We start from the raw sequence: 14,960 nt of genomic DNA on the forward strand, positions 1-14,960 counted from the left end.
AGCCAATCTGCGTCCCTTTTCAATGGGCTGGGCAGCTATATGCACCATCCCATGCAGCTGTCTACACCAACCCAATAGCTATGTGGTCCACCTGAGATTTTTTTGATCCCACGTCATAAAATGAGCTTAAAAAACGGATAGAGGGGTTAGATTTCACGCAAACAACTAAGCAGGACCCACACACAATCTTGCGCAGGAACTTCCTGCTAAAGTCTTTCGCAGGAAATCCGCGTCCGGCACCTGGATCCGCGTGCGCGGTGCTGGACCGGGGGCGTCCAGCTCCCTACTGGACGCAATCTCCGTCCGAAGTCGTTCCTCAGTGAAAGTCGCTCCTCGCCCCCCGGAAGGAAGTGGGATCTCCCAGATCGTCTCTCTCTGGCTGCCATTTCCACTCTCTCTCTCTCTCTCTCTCTCCAACATGGTAAAAATATCTATCGCTCTCCTCTCTTTTCGAATTCCACAACAAAGTCCCCAAAATCCTCCTCTAATTCTCGTTTTTGAGATGTCAGATCCGATTCATATTGCTTCAGAACAGGCAAGGCAAGACCCGACTCGCCAAGTACTACGTCCCTCTCGAAGAATCCGAGAAGCACAAGGTCGAATACGAGGTCAGATCAATCTCCCTCCCCTTTATAATTCCTATTCCGACTTTGCCCTTTCCATCCGCAACCGAAGTCTTTCGCACTCGAATTATTTAGGTTTGGATCCTGCAGGTTCATCGGTTGGTAGTAAACAGAGATCCCAAGTTCACGAACTTCGTCGAGGTGCGTAATTATCTCATTTTAATTCTCATTTCGATTCCTCAAAACCCACGAATTCTAATTTGGATTCCGTTGCATATCGGAATCACAGCTGTAGAAATATCTTTGCAGTGATCCGTACAATTGGTCCGTTGAGTCCCAAGGTGGATGAGAGTGTCCCAAAAATCTCCAATATTCCATTGAATGTGGACAGTAGTTGTATTTCTCTTCTTAACTGTCTAGCACCTGGTGATGTATGAGAGGTTAATAATTCTGAGGCATGGTCCGGACATGGTGCGACACAAGTCCATCTGGAGTACCGAACATGGGTCCCACTTGTCAGAATTGAAAACCCACGTATACTGTGCTGAGATTCAGGGCAAGTATCATATGTGAAATCTCTTTTGTCTGTACAAAAGAGGAATGCTAAAGGTACTTTCACTCTTTCAGGGTAATTTGATCATCAGGTGGGCCAGATGTGTACCAAAGACATTGTTGATTTGGTCTCCATTTGACATAGATGTGTCGCCCATTGAATGTTTTGAGACGTGGCATCTAGGTGGCTAGGCCTGCCTATTGGGCAGCTTGGATCTCTCACACATGTGCCACACTGCCACTTTTTTTTTTTTGACAAGTAACAGATAATTTTATTGAAACAAAGGCAGAAAAACAACACAAACGGAGAGCCGAAGAGCTGAGATAGCGACTCAGCTACTCCCCTAGAAAAAGAAGATTGCAACGCTTTAGCTTATCAATAGCATAAGCCCACTCAACTATAAAGTGAATCACCCTATTGACAGTAGCCTTTAAAGATTTAGACATGTCATTAAAACACCTCCCATTTCTTTCTTGCCACACAGCCCACCATACGGCCAAAAGGGATATTCTCCAAAGCTTTGACCTATGCTTTCCACACCTTATACCATGCCATGCCTGCTGCGATCCTCGAACAGGGTCTGGAAAAGTCCATTGAATCTTAAAGCGGAGCAGAATTTCAGTCCATATCCGATATGTGAAAGGATAGTGGATAAAGAGATAGTCCACTATTTCTTCCTTTTCCATGCAACATAGGCAGATATTAGTGATGTATGTGCCCCTCTTCCTCAGATTGTCCACTGTCAGGGCCTTTTTCTTACAAACCAACCAGCCAAAAGTAGCTGTCTTTGGAGGAACCTGATATTTCCCAATCTGATAGGCTGATTCCTCTTCGATAGAAGGAAAATTCTTTGCAATATGACTATAAAGGGATTTTACTTAGAAAATTCCTGATTTGTCGAGCTGCCACACTAAAGTATCTTCCAAAGATTGATCTGGATTGCTGCTGTGAATACGATTGAGGAGCGATACATATTCGTCAATCTCTCGGTCCCGAAGATGTCTTCTACATTCCGGATTCCAAACCACTACTCCTCCAATAACCGTGTAACAAGTGTTCACTGTGACGGACTGATTCTGGGCCAAGCGGTAGATACGTGGGAACGCATTGCAAAAAGCTTCCTTGCCCTTCCAAATGTCTTCCCAAAAATGAGTACGCTCGCCATTGCCAATTGCGATACCCATACCTTTAACAACCTCGTCCTTAATGGACAAAATTCCTCTCCAGAGGGCCGAAGCTTTGTATTTGGAAGAATTCTGTCCACCAACCCCCTTCTGAACGACCATACTTGCTTTTGACCAACTTGTTCCATAATATTCCATTTTCGGTTCCTAATCTCCAGGTCCATTTACCTAATAGAGCCCGATTCATGCATTTAAGATCTTTTACGCCTGCCCATCCTTCTTGAATATGCTTTCAAACTTCCTTCCAGTTGACCAGATGAAATTTTTTCTTATCTTCCTTCCCATGCTAAAGAAAATCTTGTCTAATTCTTTCTAAAGTGGCCAAAATAGAGATGTTGGGCATGTAAAAAGAAACATAAAATAAAGAAGAAGATTTGACAGTGCCACCTTTATGAGAGTTAGCCGATCTCCTAATGATAAATATTTGCATTTCCATCTAGCAAGATAGGAACGAAATCTGTCTATGACCTTATCCCATAAAGCAATTGGAGGTGTTCCAATGCATACCGGTAATCTGACAAAAGTGGTAGGGAGGGAACCCGTCGAATAATGGAAAAATTCAGCATATTTCTGAATTTCATCTTCCTCCATGTTTACCCCAAACATTTTAGTTTTTGCCATATTAACTCTCAAACCCGACACTGCTTCAAAACATCTCATAATAGTCCGTAGATTACTCACTTTATCCTCCTCTACATACAGATATGGATTTGTTTGAGTTCACTTTAGCATTCCTTTCTACAAAACCGTAGTGGCCAGATGATGGCTGGCTATAAAGGTAGCGAGGGGGCATTTTGATGTGCACTATATCACAAGTACGTACACTATTTTAGTGGCCCTTCCTCATATGCATTTGGGATGGCTTGTTTGGGAACTGGATTGCACATAACCTCATCTTTTCACCTTCAGACAATCACATATCGTGTTTGGATGCATTAAGATGTCCTGATACTTGATGGAAAAGTATAGATATGGAGGCAGATTCTGTTCATGGATTTCAAAAACCCTGAGAAAGCACACAACAAAGCATATAGGGAAGCTTGTTACCAGGTGATGGGGAGGAAGGGCGTTTGGGAGGGATATGTTGACAACATTGAATAGTGTCATCACAAGAGTTAGAATTGCCTACCGTGAAACAGTGAGTTCCCATTAGCAATGTAATGCAGGGGCATTTTCACACCGGGCTCGAGTGGGGTGGCCTGTGGGATGCAGGGGCACACTCGGGTTGGGGGGCCTGCATAACCCATGGATTTGGGGCCTGTGTGAAGCGGGTGACTTGTGTGAGGCGGAGCCCATGGATTTGGAGCCCACGAGGGGGCAAAACCCATGGATTTGGGGCTCACGAGGAAGGTTCGGTTTGTCTTGTGCGATCGCACATTCACATATGCGCACACATGTGCTCAGATCACATATGCGATAGTGGCATATGTGATCGCATATGCCACATGTGCGATTATATGCGATCGCATATGTGCCAACGGTTAGAAATTTGACCGTTTTTTGACTGTTGATTTTTATTTTATTTTTGTTTTTTAAATCTCGATTTTTCTTCTATAAAAAGGGATTCTAAGCACTCCTACATGCACTCAAAGCTCAAACTCTCTTTCTATCTCTATTTTGCTCTCTTTAGTCTTTACACTCTCTCTTACATAATTCCAAGCCCTAAGCTCCACTCCTCCATCCATATTTCTTTCAAGATTGAAGTTTCAATCAAGGGAAGAGACAAGTACATCTACAAGGATTCACGAATCAAGATTCAAGAGCAAGACAACCAAGCTCCATCCATTGAACTCTCTTTCTAGTTTCTAATTTTTTCGAGTTATAAAGAATTAAATATCATAAATTCATAATCATATTCACACAACTCTCTTTCTATCTCTCTTTCTAGTTTCTATCTCTCTCTTTCTATCTCTCTTTCTTGTATCTATTTCTCTTTTTAGTTTCTATCTCTCTTAGACTCTTTGTATCTCTCTTTCTAGTTTCTATCTCTCTTTCTTATCTCATATTCTAGTTTCTATCTTTCTTATCTCATATTCTCATCATCTCTTAAAGTTTCATAATCATATACATATTCATATCCAAGTTCTAAGTTGTAAGTTCTAACTTCTAACATTTATTTATTTTAGTTTGTTACTTTGTTTTATAAGTTACAACTTACAAGTTACTTATAAGTTTACAAGTGTACAACAACACAACTTGTTACAAGTCTACAATATTCCACTATTCAAGACTCAAGGGTTAAGGCCCAAAGCAAAAGTGAAGACAAGATCAAGAAGTGAAGATTTTTTTTTTTTTTTTGTAAATTTGTAATTGTTGTGTTTGTGTGTAAATCTCTCTCTCTCTCCCCCCTCTCTTTTACTACAACTCTACAAGTGTAACTTATAGTTGTAAGTATAACTCTCTCTCTCTCTCTCTCTCTCTCTCTCTCCCCTTTTCTTTTCCCTCTCCCTTTTTAGTCTGTACTAGTGTAAGTGTGTAAGTGTGTGTAACTCTCTCTCTCTCCCTCTCTCTCTCCCTCCCTCCCCTAAGTCCCATCTCTTTAGTCTCTCTCATCTCTTTACTCTTTAGTCTTTAGTCTCTTACTTTTGGTAATTTTACTTAAGTTTTTAGTTTACTTTTTATACTAGTAATCAATGCACACACACCGCCAAAGCACCAACATAACGTCTTCTTTCCAATCCTCCTCTTTGAAACCCAAGTCAAATGACCCAGGTTGGAAGTATGGGCAATATAGTAGTGTTTCGGATAAGACTCACATAGTGTGTGAGTTATGTGGGTATGTGGGTTCCGGTGGTATTGCAAGGCACAAGCAACACCTTGCACACTTACCGGGGTCAAATGCAAAGACATGTGACAAAATTACTTCAGAAATCCGAAAGGAGATCATGGAGTATATGGAGTATATGGAAAAACAGTCAAGAAAGAGATGCGATAGTGCCCTATGTCAAGAGGAATATTTAGAACAAGACGCGTATGAAGATATAAACGTAGTTAATGTAAATGAAGCTAGTCCCACTCCCCCTACTTTAACAGGTCGGCTTAGACAACAAGTATAACAAATGGCCTCGAAAAGACCTCGAGGGCATGAGCCTATGGATAGATGGTGTAGACCACACCCTAAGGATGTGATCGACCAAAGGGGTCGAGGCAAAGGGCCGGCTCAAACAAATTTAGAGAACTGGTATAAAAAGAAAGGAAAACTGCTCTTCAATATATTGCTAAGTGGTTTTACCAAACTGGCATTGCTTTCAATGCCGTTAAATTGAGAAGCTTTAAAGTAATGGTTGAGGCTATAGGTCAATTTGGACCTGGACTTAAACCTCCTTCATATCATAAAATGAGGGAGACATGTCTAAAAACCAAAGTTATATACACGATCCTTTATAATTGAATATAAGGAATCGCGGAAAACATATGGGTGTTCACTAATGGCTGATGGATGGACCGATAGATCCGGTCAGTCTCTCATTAACTTTTTGGTAAATTGTCCAACTAGGACAATATTCTTGAAGTCCGTGGATGCATCGGACCATTCACACACAGGAGAATATTTGTTTAACTTACTAGATAATGGAGTTGAAGAAATAGTTGAGGAATATGTTATACAAGTAATTACAGACAACGCAGCCTTGTATGTGATGGCCGGTCGTCTTCTTATAGAGAAGAGGCGATGTTTATTTTGGACCCCCTATGCGGCCCATTGTGTTAATCTTATGTTAGAAGATATAGGTAGGTTATTTATAAATGTGATTGCAAGGGCTAAAAGAATCACGGTCTCTATGTACAAACACGCCCTTCTTCTCAGTTGAATGAGAAAACTCATTGGGGGTAACTTGATACATCCAGCAATCACCTGTTTCGCTATAGCCTTTTTAACACTATAAAGATTACATGCAAAAAAATCAGAACTTAGAAGCTTCGTAGTGTCGGCCAATTTTACAAGTGGGCCTTGGTCAAAGAAGGCTGAAGGGAAACAGTTCAACCAACAATCCATTCACAAAGTTTTTGGACACAAGTAGTAAAGGCGCTAAAAGTATTCGAGCCCTTAGTCGCTGTGTTGCGATTGGTGGACAGGGATGAGAAGCCTGCAATGGGCTACATATATGATCCGATGGAGAGGGTGAAAAATAAGATCATGGACCATTTTAACTATAGAGATTGTGATTACAAGCCAATTTTAGATATTATAGATAGAAGATAGGGGAGCCAAATGTTATCTCCATTGTATTCGGCTATTTACATCCTTAACCCAACCTGTTTATTCACTTATGCTCATTCAGCAGAAGTACTTACTATGCATATGGTTGGATTTATTGATGTCTTGGAAAGAATGATTCCAGATAGAGAAGAACATGACAAGATCTCAAATTTGCTCGACTTCTATACAAAAAGTGAGGGGATATTCTTAAGGGATATCGTAACAAGGCATTGGACAATAAAATTACCCAGTAAGTGATATTGTGATAATGTACTATGAATGTCAGTCTTAGTGTCTTACAAATAGTTTTTCTACAAAGTGTCTAACCTAGGTCCTAAATAGCTAATGCCAAATACGCTTTCTTTCATGCAGATTCATACCAAGAAAAGGAATCGCGTTGAACCAAAAAAGCTCAAAGACTTGGTTTTCATTAAATATAATAAAAAATTGCTAGAACCATTCCAATCTAGGAAAGAAAAGCCTGGTTCCTTTGACCATATCTGCTTAGATGAGTTGGATGCAGATAACGAGTGGCTCGTAGAGACGGAGGACCCAAGGTGTGCCAAAATGGTTACGTATCGGCCGTTGTAACGGCCGATACGTAACGGTAACGGTGGGAACCATTACGCGTTTCGGGGTCGTATCGGTCGATACCTGATTTTGTACCCGTATCAGCAGATACGGGCCCGTTATGGGGTATAACGGCTGTAACGGTAACTTTTTTTTTTTTTTTTTTTTCATTTTTAGCTTTGTTTTTGCTGTTTTTTTTGAAACCTCTTGCTTCCAAACTGTTTCTCACTCCTACTACTAATTTCGACCAACCTTGGCTAGGTATTTAAGATAAAAACACATTACATTACAGATTTATTTGAATTAAAGCTCGGTGGGCCATTTTTCAGAAATTCGTCAAAAATAGGTATTTATACTTTTTTTAATATATTTTGCTGTTTTAATCATGTCATATGATGTGTTAATCATAGTAGAACATGTTAATGTGCATTTTACAGATTTGGGGTGCCATTTAATAATTTTTTAATATTTTTTTCTATTTACGCATGAATTTTGGCCCCTTTTTTTTAAAATTCGAAATATCAATTTTTAATGGTTGTTTTGCTGTTTTAATCATGCCATTTGATGTGTTAATCATAGTAGAACATGTTAATCTGCATTTTACAGATTTGGGGTGCCATTTTATATTTTTTTAATATTTTTTTTTCTATTTACGCATTTATTTTGGCCCTTTTTTTGAAAATTCGAAAAATCATTTTTTAATGATTCTTTTGCTGTTTTAATGACGTCGTATGATGTGTTAATCATAGTAGAACATGTTAATGTGCATTTTACAGATTTGGGGTGCCATTTTATATATTTTTTATATTTTTTTCTATTTACGCATTTATTTTGGCCCTTTTTTTGAAAATTCGAAAAATCATTTTTTAATGATTCTTTTGCTGTTTTAATGATGCCATATGATGTGTTAATCATAGTAGAACATGTTAATATGCATTTTATAGATTTGGGTTGCCATTTTATATTTTTTTTTATATTTTTTTCTATTTACGCATTTATTTCGGCCCTTTTTTTTGAAAATTCGAAAAATCAATTTTTAATGATTCTTTTACTGTTTTAATGATGCCATATGATGTGTTAATCATAGTAGAACATGTTAATGTGCATTTTACATATTTGGGGTGCCATTTTATATATATTTTTATATTTTTTCTATTTACGCATTTATTTCGGCCCTTTTTTTGAAAATTCGAAAAATCATTTTTTAATGATTCTTTTGCTGTTTTAATGATGCCATATGATGTGTTAATCATAGTAGAACATGTTAATGTGCATTTTACAAATTTGGGGTGCCATTTTATATTTTTTTTTCTATTTACGCATGAATTTTGGCCCTCAAAAATAATTGCAAACACCTAAATGTAAGATATTTTCATATTACATTCATTCTAATATATCTATCATTGATAGTAGATAGTTAGAAAATTAAATATATGAATTTTGTAGTCAAATTTAGGTTATCTGGTTCATAAATTCATCAGATAGTCCGATACAACTTCTCACCAAAGAGTGGACCGTTACACCACCATAAACATGTTCCAATTTTTAAATGAATGCATATTTGGAATGCTTAGAATATTCCGGATTTAATCCATATTTTTTCATATTTTTTTGGCAAAAAAAAATTGTATCGTTACTGGCCGTTACGCCCCCGTATCCGTATCGGTTTTGGAGGTCACCGTTACGCCAACCGATACCGATACGGGACACCTTGGGAGGACCTGGTATTTGCTGGAGAGGACCTTACATGGGTGCAAGTTGAAGATGTAGCATACGGATCGACACCTATAGAAGGTACCACTCGAAGGCGAAGGATGGGGGGGAGCTGGGGGGCGAGTAGCAGTCGTCAACCCGTTGAAGAAATTGAGGAGATGGTAATAATGATGAAGCTATTGAAGATCATCAACCATTGGATGTTGATGAAGTATTAGTACATATAGATGATGAAGAAACAAAAGAAGAAGAAGTATATGTGGAAGAAGGAGATGACTTGGATGATGGTGGTATTGGTGGTGATCTGCGACAATGGCAAATAGATCAATGTATATGGTATATGATTAGATGAATAATAAATAAATAACTTCTTCATTTTATTTACTAAGTGTCTTGATGTTGATTGTTGATTGTTGATGGCATGTAGTAGTGTAAGTTGAATGTTAATATTTCATATTTGTTAAGTTAGCTATATTGTAGAATGTAGAATTGTTGATGAATGATTACTCACTTGACACTTAATATTTAATTCATTATGTAATTAGTTTTAGTTTACTTAAATTAAATGTTGATGCGGGACATGAAATTCAAGTATGATGTGCAAGATTTTCAGGCTTTAGATCACACTAGTCCAGAAACAATTACACAAAATTCCACATACCACACAAAAGTTCAAACACTCAATTGAGGGGAATTTTATGAGGATCCAGGCTTACACATGCTAGGGCTGGATCAATCAAAATTATAAACCAAACAAGAATCAAAAGAGGGTAAATTCATCCACACTTGCACAAAAATAATTCCCCCAATCCAAGGGATTCAGAAATTTCAATTCGGGAACCATAAAGTTGAAGAAAGGGCATAAAATTAGGGATTTGAATAATTAAGGGTTATGTTTAGGGATTTTGGGTGAAAGAGGAGTTAAAGAGGAGAGAGACAAACCAGAGAAGTACCGCACATGTGGACCACTATTTAGAAAAAGGCCAGCTTGCCCCTGGTCGGCCAGGGGTGGACTTCAAAACCCCCAAATTTCATCTCGATCCGATGCACGGTTTGTGCGTGGTGCTCCGCCGTAGTTTCAGCCCTCCTACAGGACCAGATTCTAGAAATCTGTTGTAGAGAGAAAAACAGCCGCAATAGAGGATAGATTTGAAGCGTAGATGATTGTAAGAGGAGAGAAATATGGATGGAAGAAGGTGAGGGCGAATTGGGATAGGTATGGCTTCGTACTACGATAGTCAGCTCTTCGAGGAAGGGAGGATTTCACACCCAATTGAATCTCCACAACTTAGAAATTTAGAGGAGCAGAAAAATGCAAAATTTTTATTAATCTTCAATAAATAAAAAGACTACAAGGGATGCCTATTTATAATAAAACTCTATACCCCAAAACTCGCGCCATGTGCGCAACCTATTACTTGGCGACGAAGTAATAAAAAATAACAACTAATTAAAGCAATCTAAACCGTCCATGATATTCCTAATAACAATAATAAGCAAAACCCAAAGTACTAGATTATTTAGAATAGTGGGCCATGATCATGAGAACTCATGGTGGGATTCACATGACTATCGGGTTCACTCCAACAAGCCGAAATGCAATCCTCTAACTAGGAGGCCCTCCCTAAACGTCGTCATCGATCTAGATTAATGGTGGGGTCCTTGCGTACGTGCGTAGGGAGGGCATGCGTGTGCGCGTGATGTCCCTATCTACTCTCCCCGGTTGCGAAGATTTCGCCAGGTTCAGGAGTTTTATTTCGCCAGTGGCGAAATAAAACTCCTGAATCGCTCTAAGATGTCAGGATCAAGTCTCTGAAGCTCCTCAGTGAGCCACGTATTGTCTGAAGTTGGGCGTGACTTCCACTTAACCAGGTATTTCTGAAATCCGCCGTCCGACGTTGATACCATATGATGGTCCAGAATATCCTCTATTCCTCTCTGGGTGTGGGAATGGATCAAGGGACATGGATCAAGGGACAGGTCTGGAGAAGTAGGATGGTTGGGCAAAGGGCTGGACAAAGTATCAGTGGTCCCTTGAAAGGTAATTAGATCCTCCACATTGAATGTAGAACTAATTCCCATGGAAGGTGGAAGATCTACCACATACGCATTGAGACTGTTTTGTTTTATAATTTTGAAGGATCCAGCACTATGCACATGTAATTTACGAACGGGTTCCCTGAAGATACTGCTCGGGCCTAATGCGGAACATCACAGTCCTCTACATTGAATTCCTTGAAACGTTTATGCTGGTCTGTAGAAAATTTGTAATGTTCATTACTAGTAATGATCTTTCGCCTGATTTCTTGATGCAATGAATGAATGTGATGTGCAAAGGACTCTGCAGACTCTGATGGCCTATGGGACTGACATAGGGACAAGATCAATAGGCTTCCTAGGCTTATAACCAGTACCAACTTCAAAAGGACTTGGACTAGTGGACCTATTGACAGAACTATTAAATGTAAACTCGACTATAGGTAATACGGTGTCCCACGTCTTAGTGTGCTCCCCTACTAAACGTTTGAGCAAACTCCCTAGGCTCCTATTGACCACCTTAGTCTGACCATCGGTCTGAGGGTGGTGGGCAAAAGAAAATTGGAGCCTATTATTCATCATGTGCCAGTGTCTTCCAAAAGTAACTCATGAATGTGATGCGCAAAGGACTCTGCAGACTCTGATGGCCTATGGGACAATGACATAGGGACAAGATTATCACCAGTAACAACTTCGGACCTATTGACAAAACTATTGAATATAAACTCGGCTATAAGTAATACGGTGTCCCACGTCCTAGTGTGCTCCCCTACTAAACATTTGAGCAAACTCCCTATGCTCCTATTGACCACCTTAGTTTGATCATCAATCTGAGGGTGGTGGGCAAAAGAAAATTGGAGCCTAGTATTCATCATGTGTCAGTGTCTTCCAAAAGTAACTCATAAATCGCAGGTCACGGTTAGACACTATGGTTTTTGGTTAACCCATGCAGGTTGACGACCTCACCAAAGAACAGCTTGGCAACATGAGATGCATCGGAGGTCTTAAAATAAGGAATGGACTGGGTTATTTTAGAAAAACGGCTCACAACAACAAATATGGAATCGTGTTTCTGAATGGTCCTGGGGAGTCCAAGCATGAAGTCCATACTGATTTCCTGCTAAGGGATGAATGGAACTGGCAAAGGTGTGTATAATTCTGTATTTTGTTTTGTTTTGTTTTTTTTTTTTTTGTTTTGCCAGTTGACAAGTACGACATTGCCCTATAATTTTGGCCACGTCTCGTTTGAGGCTTGGCCAATGAAACCTATCCTCCACTAGGGCAATGGTCTTGTCTTGACCGAATTGGCCTGTGACTCCTCCTGAATGTAACTCCGAGACAAGAAAATTGCGGAGGGAGGTGCGCGGTATGCACAACGGTCACTCCTAAACAAATATCCGTATAAAATTAAGTACTCACTGCTAGCTCCTAACGGACTCTCTAACAATGACGCGTACACAACTCCAAAATCTGGACACTTAGAATAATCTTCTTTGATGCGCTCGAGGCCCGTGACTTCGACACTCATCGAATTAAGTAATGCGACTCGACGACTCAACGCGTCGGCAAACTTATTCTCTACACTGGCCTTGTGCTTAAGAACAAAAGTGTACTCTTGAAGGAATTGAACCCACTTGGCGTGCCTAGGGTTTATTTTGTTCTGAGAGTTCAGATATTTCAAGGCTTCGTGATCTGAGAATAAGACATTCTTACGGCAATAGGTAATGACGCCAATGGCATAGTGATTGTATTATTGCATAGAACTCTTTGTCATAGGTGGAATACTTTTATTTTGCCTCATTCAGTTTTTCACTAAAAAAGGCGACATGTGCCCTTCCTTACTAAGTACTCCTATACCGACTCTTGACGCGTCACATGTAACTTCAAAAGCCTTCAAAAATCCGGAAGTCGCATAACTGGAGCTTCGGTCATCTTGACCTCTATCTCCTTGAAGGCCTTCGAGGCTGTCTTTGTCCATTAAAACTATCCTTTTTTTTTTTTTTATATGTAATCCGTGATGGGAGCCATGATGGAACTGAAGCCTCGAATGAACCGCATATAGAAGGTGGTTAAACCATGAAAGCTGCGCACCTCATTAATATTGCAGGGTTCAGGCCAATTGACGATGGCCTTGACCTTTTCGGGATCTGCCGATACACTCTCAGTTGACACAAAAAACCTAAGAAGATAACACTACTAAACAAAAACACACACTTCTTTAGGTTGGCGTACAATTTCTCGGCTATAAGGATCCCACAAACCTGCCTCAAATGGTTGAGGTGTTGTTCCCTGGTCATGCTATAAATCAAGATATCATCAAAGTATACGATCAGGAACTTCCCCATGAAGGGCCTTAACACTTGGGTTATCACACGCTGAAGCGTTAGTCAGCCCAAAACGCATAACTAGCCACTCGTATAGCCCGTCCTTCGTCTTGAAGGCCGTCTTCCACTCATCACCAGGGTGTACACGGATTTGGTGATATCCACTTTTGAGGTCAATTTTCGAAAAGATAGTAGCATTGGCCATCATATCCAACATGTCATCAAGACGCGGTATGAGAAACCGATACTTGACTGTGATTTTGTTGATAGCCCTATTATCAACACACATCCTCCATGTGTCATCCTTCTTAGGTGTAAAAAGGGCGGGCACGGCACACAGGTTCATGCTCTTTCGAATGAAACCCTTTTCTAGGAGCTCATCAATCTGTATCTTCAACTCTGCATGCTCCTTTGGGTTCATTTTGTAATGAGGGAGGTTTGGAAGAGTTGCCCCAGGGACTAAATCAATGGCATGTTGTATATCCCTCATAGGGGGAAACTCATTCGGTAGATCATCAGGAAAGACATCATGAAATTCATGCATTACCTGAATGGTCTCAGTGGGTAACTCTACGCTAGTCTCTAGTACACTTTCCCTAGCCACAGGGGCGTATACCTCGAGTCCACCTCAGTTTCACGCTCAAAGTCTTTGGCATTTAGAATATGGAGAGACTTGAACTTGGACTTCTACTCCTTCAATTCTTTTGAACCGCTCACGCCACTGTGTGGTGGACTCCTTTCCAATAGTGTTCTTAGGTGGAAGTAGATTTAGCTTGACTTTCTTGCTCTCAAACCAGAATGTACACACATTTGAACGGCCAAATATAGTAACATCCCTATCATATAGCCACGGTCTACCTAGAATGATATGACCCGCATCCATGGGAACAACATAATACCAAAGTGTCTTTATATGATCCAAATTGAAAAGGAACAAGACAACGGTGCGAGACTGTAATGAAAGTTTCATCAACCCAGGACACCCTATAGGGTTGAGGATGAGCTTCAAGCTTCAAGCCCAAACGGCTCACAGTGCTAGTTGATGCCACGTTGACACAATTACTTACCACTATCCACGATCATCTTACGACTCTTTTCCCCACATTTTTCATAAGTATAGAAGATCGTATTGCGGCGCAAATCGTCAGTGTTCTTGGCTTAAGCAAGGGCACATCGCACAACTGCGAGGGTCATAGACTCTTACGCTCCCTCTTTCTCATCACTAGGGGTTTCTATTGGCTCATATTCTTCCTCTTCACCGTCACTCTCTAGCGGCACTACTTCTATTTACCCATCAATAAGGAGCACCTTGGTGCCTTCTCTTGTGCCGCATTGGTGGGCAAAGTGACCAAACTCTTGACACATAAAACACCTTATTGCTTCACTCTTACGTGAGCTAGACCCGATAACTTCTTTACCCTTATCATCCTTGGGTCTAGGTTGAAAATTACTGGAAGGTTTGCTTTGGTATCCAGCGTTAGGCTTAGCCCCAGAAGGGTTGGCCTTAGCGCTAGAATTACGAAACTCAAATCGCCTTCCCACAAATGCTTTGAGGTATTGCTCAACTTCCAACACTACTTGATACAACTGTTCAATCGTGTTTATATCTTTGGCGAGCAATTCTCTCCTAATGTCAATATAGAGGCTTGTTTTACATCGAACAAGGGTGAGTACGGGATCCTCATCAACTTCACACTTGGTCAAGTACTCTTCGAACTTCTTAATGTATTCCGCCACACTCATGGTAGCTTGTCGAAGAGACTGTCATTCCTCAATCAACCGTAAGCAATAAGAGAAAGGGAAGTACTTTTCCGTAAG

General features: G+C 40.2%; 1 protein-coding gene across 1 annotated transcript in view; it reads left to right on the top strand.

Moving 5' to 3' along the window:
* Positions 1-241: 241 nt before the first annotated feature.
* The window catches only part of LOC131216883 (AP-2 complex subunit sigma), a 28,859-nt gene continuing 14,140 nt past the window's right edge, over positions 242-14,960 (top strand). The window contains exons 1-3 of the mRNA XM_058211482.1: positions 242-421; positions 510-608; positions 714-764. Coding sequence (XP_058067465.1) covers positions 419-421; positions 510-608; positions 714-764 — 153 coding nt within the window. The 5' untranslated portion in view covers positions 242-418. The remainder of the gene's footprint in view (positions 422-509; positions 609-713; positions 765-14,960) is intronic.

The sequence above is a fragment of the Magnolia sinica genome, chromosome 10 (assembly GCF_029962835.1).
Source record: "Magnolia sinica isolate HGM2019 chromosome 10, MsV1, whole genome shotgun sequence".
Classification (NCBI taxonomy): Eukaryota; Viridiplantae; Streptophyta; class Magnoliopsida; order Magnoliales; family Magnoliaceae; genus Magnolia; species Magnolia sinica.